Source organism: Etheostoma spectabile, chromosome 5, assembly GCF_008692095.1.
Source record: "Etheostoma spectabile isolate EspeVRDwgs_2016 chromosome 5, UIUC_Espe_1.0, whole genome shotgun sequence".
Lineage (NCBI taxonomy): Eukaryota > Metazoa > Chordata > Actinopteri > Perciformes > Percidae > Etheostoma > Etheostoma spectabile.
Window position 1 is genome coordinate 1830802 of NC_045737.1, and position 15794 is coordinate 1846595.

Consider the following 15794-nt stretch of genomic DNA (forward strand, 5'->3'; position numbering starts at 1 on the left):
ACACATACCTGAAAGCTCTCTATCCAATCAGATTTTCCAATTGTCAACTTAGCGTGTTATCACACAGACTGTGTTTAATAGTGTGGTAATAATATTGGATTGATAAGTTAACATTTTCCTAGCCTCTGAGCCTGAAACAATCAAAATAGTACTTCATCAGCTTTGTCAGCTTTTGAGGTTTTCGGTGAGACGACGAATCAAACAGGAGGTTTTTTGTAGATCTTCTCTTAATTGTATAAAGCTGGATCTCGTCCCCGGGTTTTCTTGGTCTCTTTTGAAGGCAGCTGAAGTAATGATTGGAAAGCAAGGTCCACATCTGAGATATATTTTCCAATACCAAAGCCATTATTGGAACCAGATGGGGCGAGATGTTGGTCCGTTTGATACTTCCTGGATTTTAACAAGCCTTTTTATTGACAGAATGGTTTCATGTTTTGTTGTTTACGCTTGTTGCACTGACATGATAGATTTCAGCTTGTAAAAGTATTTACATCAAAACATTCATCATCAAGTTTCTCAAATCTATGTTACTTGCGAGGGGAAGTACATGCCTTCTCTGTGAGTCTTTTAAATTCTGTGCACATTTGTTGGTTTGTTGTTACTGTTCATAAATCAAATGAAATTGAATTGGAAAGTCATGCCTGTTTAGCATGGAAACCATATCCATTAGCAAAGACTTAACATTAAACAGTGCTGCTATTTGGTTAAGAAAGCATTGGAGTTCACTATCAACATGTGCTATTAATAATGTATATCTCAGGATTAGCATTTACACACCACATACTAGACACCAACAGCCTTTAAATCTAAATCTCGGAGTGGAAATGTTTTCTGTATTCTTCCAAAACGCATGAAAATGTTAGTTTGGCACAGCTCAGAAAGATTGCTCTCTGTTCGACATGATTGTCAAAGCAGAAGCTAGCTGTTTATTAATGTTTTAACAGCAGCCCACACAGAAAATGCAAAGACTGAAATGATGGTTCACAGGAACAGAAAAAGTTGGATAGCATGGCCGTTTTAGACCCTTTTTAAGTTTGCAAACGTGTCTCTTAATGGCAGAGGACAAACAATTACAGGTTCAAGAGGCTTGAAACAGATTTAATATTCTGTGTCGCTGTTGGTGATGCTATGCACCTGTAACCTAGTCAAGGAAAGGGTTAACAGAAACATAATTTAGGCCAATCGGAGGTGGTTGTGCCAGGCTCCTTCCTTTGGCTGAGTTTCTAATCTGTCAGAAGGAGAGCAGGAGTGTGGTTGTAAAGTTTAACATTGGTAGTCCACAGAAAAGCAGTTGGTAATTTCACGGCAGATTAGAACCCAAAGTAAAATGCAAGCAACTAAATTTGCTGAATGTTAGAACATTGTGTTCAATTGGTCGTTAGTACTGGGACTTATAAAGTGTAAGGTTTAGTTTCATCGTAATGTCAAAAAACATTAACTGACATTGTTGTTCAGTAGCTTGCTCAGAGATTACTGCTATGGAAATTACTGATTAACAGTGGATAAATAAAGACTGATATATTGCTTGCACAGCTGAGCATGATCAAAATGTCACCGATTTTTTAAAGTATTTTGTCATAGAGAGACCTAATGCTTATGCTACAGGTGAAGCCATGGGATCCCTACATCATTAGGATACACCATCTAGGACAGTGGTTATCAAAGGCGGGTCCGAGGACCCCCAGGGTTTCTTAAGAGTGTTTCAGAGGGTCCCCAGCAAAAAGGGGAATCATGTTTTCACTAATGTTTTATCATAATCCAATCCATAAATTACACAATGACAGATTGTATGACTATTTTGGTCATGGGTTTCTGCACTTTATGTAATGAGACATCTAATAGCAAAAATCCTATCAGATGGGACATCATAGGACAAAATCTTATCAAATGGTGGTCCATGGTCTACTTTGTGTAGGTTTAGGGGTCCTTCACATGAAAAAAGTTTGGGAACCAGTGGTCCATTAGTCACAAATGTCTGCAATAAGTTTCATTGCAATTTAGCTTGTAGTTGGGAAGAGTTCACTGTACCGGTGGACCTACCAGCCAACCAACATTGCCATGTCTATTGAGATCGATAAAAGAAGATTCAATCATATAATGAATAATATAAGAGACACCAATCAGTTTTCCATATTTATGTAAAATTTTGTTATGTACATGTAATAGGCAGCAATGCACCAATGACATTCAAATCTGAAACAAAATAGTGCTAAAATAGACCAGCAAAAGTTGAGCAAAACAAACAGAACACAGAGTTGGCAATATTTGCAACTTGATAACTTTAGCATGTTTAAACATGACCGCAAAGCATTTTCCATTACCGATGAACACTGATTACTGCAGTTAGACTGGATCTAAAAAGACAGAAAAGTGGTAAAATAAAACAAAAAAATAAAAAAATAAATCTAGCCGAGTGTCAGGTGACAAAACACAATAAGAAAAGAAGAAATCTGCATGTTGCATCTACATGTCATCTCATGATGCAGATTGGTGGTTATTCTCTTAAGATTGTTCAAGTAATGAAAATAGAGGTAACAATGAAATGTAAAGGATATGATTAAAATTATTGGTAGTGCAGTCTTTAGTTTGACAAAACAATCAGCTGACGGCAGCACTCTCTCATACTTCTGTCAATACGTTATTTAACAGGAACCCTATGTGGAGCTGCTCTGTAGGCCTTTATGTGGCTTTTGAAGCTCCAAATACCTGCAACTGCCAATTATGAAGTCTAATCACTAGTGTTATGATTTGGTTTTATCACAAGGAGAGAGATGTTAAAGAATATTTTTTCTTGCTTAGAGTTAGATGAAAATCAATACCACTTTCATGTCTAGAAAGTAGTATCAATCTACTCATTGAGCTCTCAGTAATAAAGCAAATGTGTATTTCCCAAACTACTTCAACTATCCATTTAAGCAAAATCCATTGACCTGTTGAATGAAAGTGTAACAAAGTATCTACATATGTATAGTGGAAATGATTTCAGTGAGGAAGGGCTTTTACACTCGCCATAATCAACTACAACATAAGAAAGGACATTTCAAAGTATATCTGTAAATATACAAAGATATATAGATATATAAACAGGACAACAGAAAGCAAAGTTTGGGATTTTAATGCTTGTGCAAGTTCATATGTAGGATGAGATGCGACCAAAAGAGTTGGGGGGGAGTATTATTTAAAGACGTTCTCAAAAGCGGGACATTTGTGGGTCTTGAGTTTCTTGACGGCCTTTTTGAACTCTTTGCTGGACTTGTCCCACTTGTGGATGCCTGTGAGCAGGTGCTGCTTATCAACCTTGCGGCCCATGATTAGATACTGATTTCCCAGGTTGTCCAGCTGCTGACAGGGGCAGTCTGCGCCGTTCTTCAAGTACAATACCAGCGTCTTCATGTCCTTCTTGCTCAGGTTCCCCTCTTTCAACATCTTCTTCCTCTTCTGCAGGATTACCTTGCGGTCCATGTTTTCTCTCTTCACCTCCCTGATCTTGGCCTTGAAAGCTGTTAGTGAAGAAAAGGAGAAAAAGCAGTTACCTCATGCTTAAAGGTGGATGAGTTCTTGCCCAAAATGTCTGGTCCAATCCCACTGTTGCCTCTAAAGACTGCTAGTTAATATTTTATGAGTACAAAAATGCCAGACATGCACAGTGTGTCACCCTCTGTGCTAGCAAAATGAAACATGATAAAGGGCAAGTTAGCACCGTCTCTTCAGGGACAGTATGCTATTGTGATACTGGAAAGCATGGGTCGGCAATCAATTTAAAATGTTTGTTTTAATCAGTGTGCTGTATCAGCATTACGTCCGTTCATCTACCGAGCACGCTTAGCCAGTGTTTTTTTTTTACCCTTTGTGCCGCATTCTGCAAAGGCAACAAAGTCAGGTCTTTGCAGAATGCGGAAGGGGAAAAAGTTAGTCAAACTACCGTAGATAACTGTGCGTCTGTGTCTGTGATCCAGCCAATGGCTGTGAAAGAGGTAATTTGGCATTTGGTTTGGAAACATTTCCAAAAAATTCTCTTGCACACTTGCTACCTGGCATACGTGCCTAAGCTAGCTGACCCTTGCTTTAAAGCATCCGGACCGAATGGCAAGCCATGCCATTGTTATTATAGAGAGAAACTAGGCTACTGAAAAAAGGTACCAAATTTTGAGTACTGTGTACTCGGTAGCTCAGATGATAGAATGTGTGCTTATATATAGATGTTTACTACTCAACCCAGCGGCCACTGATTCAACTCGTTTGGTGAAACAATCCACCTCCACTGCAACATTTTATTCACTGTCTATTTTCTTTTACAATATATTTTCCTTACTCTTTACATCAAAACGTTTGAGCATGCACTCACTCTTTATCTTGACACACAGTTGATTCCTTTCCGATTGAGCACCACTCAACTTCACCAGTATTTGCACACATTCCGGCTGATGGCAACCAAACACTGTGCCTGGCTCAAGGGAACCTCCATTATAGTTGTGTAAACAAAAAAGGGGTTGACCATTCACTGAATAGAAGGAATCACAAGCCTGATTGTACCTTTTTTACGCTACAATTAAATAATTATTTCATGTAATAACTAAACTAAATGATGAATATAGATAGTAAAATCCTGCATTAGATTGTGGTTGCCCCCATTGCATTGTACTAACTTTCTGGCATATTGCTTTACTGCGTTGGTGACTAACATTATCTAAAGCAAGACTGGCTAGCTCACTGTTATAAGGGTGTGTAATGTAAAGGGAATTCTGGTATATATCCTGGTATAATGTACTGTATATCCATATATATTGTGATATAATACATTTTCAGGAAAATAAATTGTGGAATTGCTGACGGATACGACATCTGTTTCAGAGATGGTCTGATACTAAATCATGAATGTTCAGTTTTTCCTACACATGTAAATGGGGTGGCAGTAGCTCTGGGGTGTGGGAGGTTGGGAAGGGTCGCGGTTCAAGTCCCCATCCGGACCAATCTATGGTGGTGGACTGGTAGCTAAAGAGGTGCCAGTTCACCTCCTGGGCACTGCCTAGTGCTCTTGAGCAAGGCTCCAACTGCCCCAACTGCCCGGGGTGCCTGTCCATCAACAGCTGCAGCCCCCTTACTCTGACATCTCTTCATTGGTGCATGTACTAAGTAGAGTGAAAAAAACTCTGATCTTTCACTAAACTCTATTTAACCTTCTAATCTCTAGAAGTTCTCCAGTTCCCGTCCTGAAACAAAGCACGAATCAGACTTTGGTGGTCCAAATCTACATATGCCTCCACGAATTACATTCTCTCACTTTCCACTGACATATAGTGATGTGTGTACAGCATAGACGAGCTCATGACCCGGCAATGTGAGGCAAAAAAAGCTCAGCGCTGCTGTCAGGATAAATCACAGAGTCATGTTGGAGACAAAGTCTTGTGACTGCAGCGCAGGGAACAGCCTGATTGAGCGTGAATGGTTTTCACACTCCAGCAAAGCTTTATATAAAACAGGTACTTCTGTCCAATTTTACTCCACAGTGTTAGACACCATATCCTTTTTGACTCACTTCTCACAGAATTGTGCTTGACAGTAAAACCTGAATTGGGACATTAAGAAACTTCAAAACGTTTCCCCTCTTCTTTTGTGCTCATATCTTCCATTGCTAATAAAGTGTTGCCCTGTTTTTTCCCAGTATTAAGGGTGCACATGGTAGGGATTAAGACTTTCATCCTCTGTCTCTAGTCTCTCAAACGGTCTCTGTGAGGAGGCTTAGCATTATGTGAAATCAAAATGGGCAGCACTCATAATCAGTGACTCATAAAAGAGAAGGCCTGGCCCACCCCTGAAAGGACTTTGTCTTGATAAATCCTCTATCCTCCATAATCCTTTGACGCTATGAACTTTCTTTGCACCTCGTGTTGTTTGGGAGCCAAATCTCTTTAGCCACTGCATACAGTAAGAAGTTATCAACAAGAAAATTAACTGTTTAGCTGTTAACATTTGCACACAGCTAGTGAAACTGTACCTGTATCCATTCATAATTATATTGTGCAATAGCTATTTTCCCTTTAACATGAAAATTCATTCTGTAGGTGGTCTTTAATGATGTTGCTGGTACATCAGTATACTTCTATGTTGCTTGTGTAGGATGTAACAAACATATAAAGCTCAGTAAGTTGCTGTTGTTGTGCTATTGTGAGCAACAACTACTGTACTGAGGGAATGAAGGCATTTGATTGAACCAGCCAACAACACAAACACACTTTAAGTATATGACAAAAAAATAAATATATATTTTTTTGGTACTGGAGAATGTTTTTGAGTTTAAAGTTATAATTCTAAGAAAAAAAAGTCATAATTCTGACTTTATTGTCTGAATTCGGTATCTCAGAATAAAGAGAACCAAGTCAGATTTAAGTTTTTTTTTAAATGTCATAATTCTGACTTTATTCTCTGTTTTTTTGGGGGGGACTTTTTTCTCAGAAATCTGACTTTAAAACTCAAATACATTTTATACGTGTGGCCCTGAGCCTCCACCTTATAAAAGTCAAGTACTACATTTAGGTACAATTTGGAGGTACTTTAATTGACTTGATTTGATAGCAGAATTTGACTCTACAACAAACATATAGTTTGTTGGTACAGCAAGTGTCTTTGCTATTTTAGGACCGCACAGCGCCCATGTCATTTAAATAGCAAATGCACCTGCGCCCATCTTTGTGCTCTTTGACCAACAAAAAACCTGGTTCAACAGTTAATAGCGCATCATTTCATTGTTATTTTAACAGTGCATTAGTAAAATGTGCCAAGGCGTGCGCACACTATTCTTGTTACACACACACACGGAAGTGCAGCAGCACACAAACATGCAACAGATTACATATAAAAATATGAGGGTGCATCATAACAGCAATGTGCCAAGGTACAAACGCGCCTGACTTTTGAAGGGAATGGGGGACGACACTCTTGATTGCTTTATTGCATGTTACGCCCAAAAAACACATAGAAATTAAGGACACTAAGTACAATCCTTTTGAACCATGCGCCTTGCATGGCCATGACCCTTTTTCCGAAGTCAAGCAAGCAAAAGTGAATTTGGACACGCCCTTAACGCACCTGCGCCATGCGCTTCACGCTTTGCGCTTAGATCGTTAAAATAGGGCCTATAGTGTGCTAATAAAACATAAAGTTATCAGCTTCTAGCATGTACTCATCATAGGCTATGTGGACACGAGTTATGAGTATTTCAATTAAAAAGGTATTTTCCTTCCTTCTGATAATTTAATTTTAAATGAGTTTCTCAAGCCTGGAGGGGTTATTGTAGTCAGTATTTCACAATAAAAAATAATAAAAAAAATTTAACTTTTACTTCTATTTTATAATGGTATAGTATAGTGTGGCATTACTTTTTAAATAAATTACCTGAATTCTTAAACAAAACAAAAGGCTCCTAACCTGGGGGCCATTAACCCATTTTGCTAATTTTTTATCACAATTTGCTTGGAATTATTCATAAGGAAAAACTGAATTCTGGGGGGGGGGGGGGGGGGAATACAACATATCATCTTATAACTAGAAAAGGGCACTTTTAGTAGAGTGCAGATCCCTTTCTTCCTCTCCTCTTTCAAACAAAGAAGAGTGGAATCTCACTCAAGAGTCCTTCCTGGCTCCTTTCTGGTCAGGATGGGTGCCAAGATATCACAAATGGGGATTTATCTGTCATTTCTAACGTTAGTGGATCATAACTTATCTGGTATGAAATTAATCTGCAGATGCTCCTATTCAACATGAGGCCAAACTTTTCTATGGATGGCGGTTTTTGAGCCTTGCCAATTATTGAAAATGCCTTTTGCAAAATTGTAAAGCAACACAACCGCAAAAGGTCCTTGAGCATACAGTGATAGGTCCAGTAATGTGCTTGATTAACTGCAGACAGACAGAAATACACACACACACACACACACACACACACACACACACACACACATATCTACTAAAAGTCAGTACACAATAACATTATATTGTTGCTCCAATTCAATTAGTTGTCTAGTTCTGCATTTCTGCTGATTTCAGCATTCTGCTAAAATACAACAAATTGCTTGTTGAAAACTACGTATTGTGCCGCCCTGATTTCTATCAATAGAAAAATCTGAAAAGAAAAGAACATCTTACATTAAGTGTTAGGCTCTTATTTTGTGGAACACAGTATGTAGTTCAAATGCCCATATTAACTTGATCACAAACTAGATTTAGATATTCATGTACTGTTAACTTGTCATATAAAAACTAGATCTAAAAAGATAGATCTCAAAAACTACGTCTCAAAAACTAGATTGTAAAAACTAGATATAGATATTTTTTTAAACTAGATATTCTTATAAACTAGATCTCAAAACTAGACCTTAAAAACTAGATCTCAAAAAGTAGATCTTAAAACCTGATCTCAAAAACTAGATTTTAAAAACTAGATCTAAAAAACTAGATCTAAAAAACTAGATCTCAAAAACTAGATTTTAAAAACTAGATCTAAAAAACTAGATCTCAAAAACTAAATCTCAAAAACTAGATTTTAAAAACTAGATCTCAAAAACTAGGACTCAAAAACTTAATTTTAAAACTAGATTTTAAAAGCTAGATCTCAAAAACTAGATCTCAAAAACTGGATTTCAAAAACTAGATTTTAAAAACTAGATCTCAAAAACTAGATCTCAAAAACTAGATATTAAAAACTAGATCTCAAAAAATAGATTTAAAAAAACTAGATCTCAAAGACTAGATTTTAAAAACTAGATCTCAAAACTAGATTTTAAAAAATAGATCTCTAAAAAAAGATTTTAAAAACTAGATTTCAAAAACTAGATATTAAAAACTAGATCTCAAAAACTAGATCTTAAAAACTAGATTTAAAAAAAACTAGATCTCAAACACTTGATCTCAAACACTTGATCTTAAAAACCATCTCAAATCTCAAATAATCTCAAATAATGCAACGCTAAAACCGTTATATGGTGTGCGGGGGGTTTCCCTGACCTGATTTACTCCACCAGTTCAGAGGCACAGACAGGACCTCCAGCTCCCAGGGTGTCATAAACCCAGCAGGAGGATGTGTACTGCTCCTCATTCACAATAATGGAAACACAACTGATCAGATGAGCCGAAGTTATCAGTGCAGGGTGCAGGGCAACCCTGTGGTTTACCGCATTAGCAAAGGAAAGGAGCAATTTGGCAATGACAACAAAGTGAGTTGTCTGCGGCAGGGGAGAGATTTAATTGAAGGGTTTCTGGAGTTTTTTTGGACAATGAGGTACCGTAAAACCTTAAGCACAAAGATAAATTGCGGTGAGAACAAAGTGTTGAGTGGGATGAGCTGTAAATCTGTTACCAGCTGAGTGCCGCAAATAGGATGAGTGTGTGTATGGGCATGTGTGTGTTTGTTAGAAGGAGATTCATCAGGGTTTTGGAGAAATCGGGGAGTGACAGTTCTCGAGAAACTAAACGTGCTGGAATGAGAGCCTGTTACTTAATACACAACTGTGATGTAGACTGCTAGAGGCACAGCTATCTTATAAAAATCTTTCCTCCTCTGCCATATCATCTTCACATCCAACCACCTTAAGTCAAAAGCTGTCTTGATGCGGCATTCTCTGCTTTCATCAGGGTCAAACCACATGGAGCAGTCAAAAGCGCTTGTGCAATTGATGGGAAGCATTATGCATGGCGTCAAGCAATAGAAACGCTTATCACAAAAAAACTACTTCACACTTTTATCTTAACGGAGAACAGATCTTTCGCAACTTCCAGTAAGTAAGGTTTTCTGTGAATAAAAAAATATTTTTTTTCTGCCAGGGTGGGGATATTTTACACACAATTGGTCCATGCAGATTTATAAAGACTTCATTGCAAGTTACTGATTCATTCCTCAAGCCTCTCTGCGGTTTTCCACGGAGAAGAGCAGGAAATCAATCTATCATATCTTTTTTGTGGGCTTGTCCAAACAAAAAAAGACAGGCATGTCTGCTCCTAAAACGCGCTACCCACCGTGTCCGTCCACTCTCAGTCAAAAGCAGCAGGATGCATTCAGAATGCTGGTCTTATCTTTCGTCGTTGGTGGGATAAAAGACATCATGATTAAAGCTTGTTTTTTTTCTTCTCCATCTGCATATTTTCTTTTTCCTCAAGACAAGACATTCACTCATGTTTGGCTTCAGCTGCTGTCAGCTATTTTTAAAGTTGCAGTTTTCTTGCCAGACTAAAACTGAATTCCATCGGCCTACTGAAAAAACAAACACATCTTTAGTCTAGCTTGTGACATAACCTGTGATGCTATCTCTTGTCAGAGAGTGCATTAGATGTTTATCCGCTGCAATCAACTTGTGCGCCACGCTGCAATCACAGTGACGTTTGTTGCATTTCAGAAGAGGCCGGCCCCTTGTGGGTTCAAACCTGCAACATAAGCAGCGCAATGTCTCATCTTCAGCCTGGTACTAAATCTGTCTGTGTATCCTCACATGTCAGCTGGTTAGGGGGCTTATGACAAGCAAGCAAAACAACATCTGTCTTCATCCGAGATGAAACAAGCCCATAATGTGCCACTCTCCTCTTGGCAAACCAGGATGCAGACTAAAAAAGGCGAGTCCCATCACCGCAGCATAAACAGCAAGGGAATTCGTTAAACAAATGTAACTTAAAACTTTTCCTGAAAACTGGAAGAAAGTCTGTTTCCAATGTGCATCCAGTCTAGGTTTGCCCGACCTAGCACCTGGAATTCAAGCTGCCACAAACTTTGTACCAGCCAGGGATTAAAACATGAAAGTCTAACATCTTTTATCTTGTGTGCATTATGAACATATGAAATTCAGTTGATGTTGTTTCTTAACTGAATTCAAGACTTTGGATCGTACTGGGTTCCTCCTGCAAAACTTTCACAACTATATCAAGTGCCCCCATCAGCTACAGATGTTCCCTCTCAACAACAACATCCCTTGAGTATAAGACGCTTTTAGAAAAAATTCTCATTTGCTCAATTCTATGCATATACACACAGTAGCCTAAGTAGAGCCATTCACTTAGCTCACTAACCAACACAAGCTCAAGGTTAAGTAAAGTACTTTTAATTATATATATGGTCCATTTTATCAGAATTTTAAAAAAAAAACACACACATTTGAAATAAATGTTACTGAATGAAAAACAAATACATAGTTTATCATGAATTTCTTCATTATGAAAGGCATTTAATGACCCCCATGTGCAGAAGGTATTCTGTAACCCAGACAGCAGAACAAACATGACCTGCCACATAAAGACTTTAATGACCCCAATTCATTAGTCACAAAACATCATCCTCTACCAAACCAGACAGGCCTGGTACATCTGACCAAGAGTTAAAACCTCACATGTAACCTTTACATAAAACCTGGCAACATTGCTGGCGTGTGAGAAGTTGTATAGAGTTCACTGGGGTGGAAATTGCCGAGTATGGTATGATACAGGGTGCACTTTTGGAAGGAAAATGCAGCTTTACATACTTTGTTAAGACATTATTGACCGTTTTAAAGCTTGAAGCTTGAAGATACAATTGATGCAATCTCATGCGGTTCTTCTGATTTCATGGAGTGCTGTGATACATGTCAAGGCACATTAGAGTGTGTAGTTTGCATGCTGTGTTGGCGCAATGGATGTCAAGATGCTTACCGAACTCGCTGGCACACATGTGCTCAAGCATGGCATCTGTTTTCATTTCATGGTCACATGGAGGGCAGATGGGAGAGTAACCTGTGGGGATAAAAATAAAGGGATAAGGTTTGGAAATGAATGAAAAAGAGGCAAATGTTAAATGTAAGTTGCAGTGATATCAGCTTCATGAATCTTTCACATGGCTTTACCCTGGAATGATTAACATCACAACCCACTTGAGATGCAATTAAAAGAACAAAGACTCAAACGCTCATTTCTCATTTGAAATTAAATAGGAGTTAAACTCAATTTATAAAAAAAAACAAATATTCCAATTTCAAACTTGTTATCCTGCAAATCTCTGCACACACCTAACCTCTCTCTGCATGCAGAGATCCTATTTAGTGTCTGGTGTCAGTCGCCTGATCTCTTGGGCTTTGTAAGCTCTGATGACCTGACCTCAGTGAGGAATGTCTTCAGCTTTTATAGCCAGCTGTAACTAAAAGCCGCAGTAAACACTCTTCCTCACTCTCTGTTTAGACTGTTTTCAAAATGGATTGTTCCATAAAGGCTCAACAGTCACATATACACCTTAAATATACAAAAAAGATTTGAAATGTGGAAGGAATAAATGGTAATGATATTCAATCCGAGTTTAAAAGAATGCTCTGACATTCCAAGAAAAGAAAAAAGAAAGACAATAATAGCCTGCTCAGAGACAATAGCCTGACTGCATACAGAGAGCCAAAATGTGTTTTTGCCAAAATGTAATTCAGTCTAGAGGCATATCTTCAAATATTTTACCAACACGATTTTTCAATTTTTTTCTACCACCGCAAATGATAGCTTCATGCCAAACAGCTGAGTTTACTTTTCAAACAAACTTGGACCTGCAATGTGATCGCAGCATCCTGTAACGTTTAATTGAAACCGACTGCATTTCAATGTCACAGCATGGATCTGGATCGATAGAGAAAGGGGGTGGGGGAACAAACTCACCCTCGCCAGTTGTCCTTTACATGTGTTTAACGAAGGCTTGTGAAAGTAACACCCAGGTGTAAAGAGCTTATGAAAACAGACACTGTTTACAGAGTCACAGGGTCCCTTTGCCAATTTGAGCTTGGTTTTCCTTTAAATCAATTATCACCAGCCTGTGTTCAGCAGTGGCGTGGTAAGTACTGTTAGCTGACCTCTATTAACAACCATTAAGGAGAAGATTAGGCGGCTTTTGTTTCTTTATCAACCTCTAGATCATATATTACTACTTTTCCAAAATATTAATGGCCAAATAAGAAACTGTGTCTGCAGGAGAAGGTCGGCTTTATTTATCACCAGTGCTGACAACGAATAATAACAGGTGAAGTCAGGAGAGCGTGGAGCTCTGTGTGGTCCCCCTAAACCTAAAAAAAGAAGTATTTTTCAGAAAACCGGCCTCCGTCCATACCACCATGTCATTCAGTAACACCCACCCCCTCTACATACACACACGGGACATGTTCCCTCTACAGATACAGTGAGCCCTGTGTAATTGCTGGAAGATTCACAGTCCCCCCCATTTATGGCCAACGTCTTCACAAAAAAAATGTCTTCAAGTCATATACAGCTTAGGATTGAAATATAAGGATCCTAAATTGACGATGTGATGATGGAAACCCCCTTCTATTTTATGGTTGAAGTGAATGAGGTGATTGTTCTTTCCCTTCCCTGGTGTAGACCTCACCTAGGCCACCAGCGAACACTGAACCAAAGTTTCAGACCAAAACTATTCAGAATCAGGCCGAGCTATCTTCCCCAGACTTGTTGCTTCAGGGCTTCTCTGGTATTTGTCAGCTTGGCCGATTGGGTTAGTACTGGAAGACCATTTTTCTGGACCAATTTTATGTTACTGCATCCCCCCACACCCTGCACTAATGCTGCATGAGGTGTCCGACTTTGTTTCATGCCAACACACATTATTTGGACAGTGTGTTTTCCAAATTATGTTTTTGTCTCCTCCACCTTTGGTCAGTTTTAATGCATTTCTCAGTGGTGGCGCGGTGGGAAAAGGGGGTTAATAGATGCAGGTATTCACTTTATGCTCCTGGACTTCCTCACAGCATTGTACTCTAGCTTAACAAACACTTTAGAATAAATCACTACCATCTGTTAGAGCTTTTTCAATATATAACTCCGTCAATAACAAGCAGCTTCACATTCACATGGAAACCAGAGTTTGTGCTTGCAGCTTATAGATTGAAAATAAAATGTAACCACACATTTCTTTAAGAAGCACAAAGGTGGAGGTGGGTTGACATTGTTAAAATGAGATCAAATCCAGGGTTTCACAGCTGATTTCCCCCCAAAAGGTTATTTGGTTCATTTGTGTTGGGATTTACATCTGCAAACACACCTTCAGCCCTGAAACAACATTCTCAAGCCCATTAAAGTGCACGGGTGTCATTTTTTACACAGTGCCAAAGTGGAGGCTGTTTGTTTTCTCAATCAGGTAGTTACTCAGACTTAGGTAGATAATGTTTGGTTATATTAAGGAATCCCAAATGGTTGCATTGTGCCCAATTGACAGAAAATGAATCAGTGATAATTTTACAAACTGATTAATTATTTGAGTCATTTATCGAGCAAGAAATGCTAAATAATTGTTGTTTCCAGCTTCTGTATGAATTGTGAGTTGATGCTTTTCTCTGTTTTAGACCTAATAATGTATTAAAATGTGACTACATTTAGGCCACTTTTAACTCGTAGCAGGGTGGAGAAGGCTTTGAAATGGCATTTACACCACGATGGGGGGAAATCAAATTTACTAAAATATGATTAAAGAGATCTCATTGCATGTTTGTTCAAAATATTCTGCGGGAAACTTTGGCACATGACCTCAGTATTTCTAAAGTTCTGGTTACAGACCTGGTTATAGACCTGGTATATCTTACTATTTTCTGGGATTTTAGTTCAAAATATGAATCAATTAAATGAAAACTAAGTTTGATGAACAACATATTGAAGAAAATATGATCAGTTGCAGTCATAGTGAAAATATCCACATTAGTTAAACTACTACCACTTTTATTTTATTTATTTTTTACATGCATTAGGGACATAGAGAGGGGAGATCTTTTCTGTTCAGAAGCCTTCTTTTATCAACTACCATTGATGTTCTCTTGAACCAGGCATTAAATCCACAGATGTCCCAGTGTATCTGCTTAATGACAACCACAACATGTGCTTTCATCTGGGCTACTGTATTTAAATAATGGGATATTTTTCAGTAAAATGGTTTTCACACTCAATAGCCTTGTGTTGATAGTAAATGAATAATTCACACTTTTAAATGTAGGGATCCATCAGTGACACAGAGTGAAACGATTAAACCTGTCAACAGTGAATTAAATTACCTGTGGGCTTGGAGGCCTCGGTCGCATTGGGCTGCGTCATAGCAATGCACACGTCGCCTTGTGGAAACTTGTCACAGGTGAGCATCTCCGGCCAGGGGAAGCCGAATGCCTCCATGATGGGGGTGCAACCGTCCCGCACCGCCTCGCACAGCCAGCGGCACGGATAGATGGGTCGCTCCAGGCACACGGGCGCAAAGAGCGAGCAGAGGAAGACCTGCGTGCCCGGGTGGCAGTTCTTGTACACCAGCGGCACCCAGCTGCTGGCCTGCTGCTTCACCTCCGCCATGGTCTCGTGCTCCAACAGGTTGGGAAGCAGCATCTGGTTGTAGCCCACGTTGTGACAGAGCCGCAGGTCCTCCGGGATGTCCACGCACTGGGGTGGCTTGCCGTAGCTGGGCCCGTACATGTCCGAGTTCCAGGGAACGTACTCGTCCTGTGACGTTCTGCACGCTGACATGAGCGCCACTGTCACAGCCAGGCGGATCATCCTCCAGAAGTATTCAGAAGCAGACAACATGTTCTCTCTTTTTCAGCAATAAAATGAATGGAACTCAGTGCGGCTTAGACAGACGATTCACCATTCACTACATAAAGAAATTTAGAGTAATTACAAGACAGAAATGTGGAAAAAAAAAGCTGCGCTCTGCTGATCGATGCGCGTAAAACGTATTGAGTTTCTGATTTGGGTAAAATCCACAAGCACTTTCCTCTTGCTTCAGCCCCCTCGCGCTCCTCTGGTGCGTCTGGCTGCTGCGAGAC

At 39.2% G+C, this 15794-nt stretch overlaps 1 protein-coding gene across 1 annotated transcript; it reads right to left on the bottom strand.

Moving 5' to 3' along the window:
- Positions 1-2120: 2120 nt before the first annotated feature.
- On the bottom strand, positions 2121-15552 carry sfrp1a (secreted frizzled-related protein 1a). The gene is made up of 3 exons (XM_032516403.1): positions 15036-15552; positions 11665-11745; positions 2121-3500 (listed from the first exon to the last, which is right to left on the bottom strand). Exons 1-3 carry the CDS (start codon positions 15550-15552, stop codon positions 3175-3177), a joined length of 924 nt encoding a protein of 307 aa, XP_032372294.1. The 3' UTR covers positions 2121-3174.
- Positions 15553-15794: the final 242 nt, after the last annotated feature.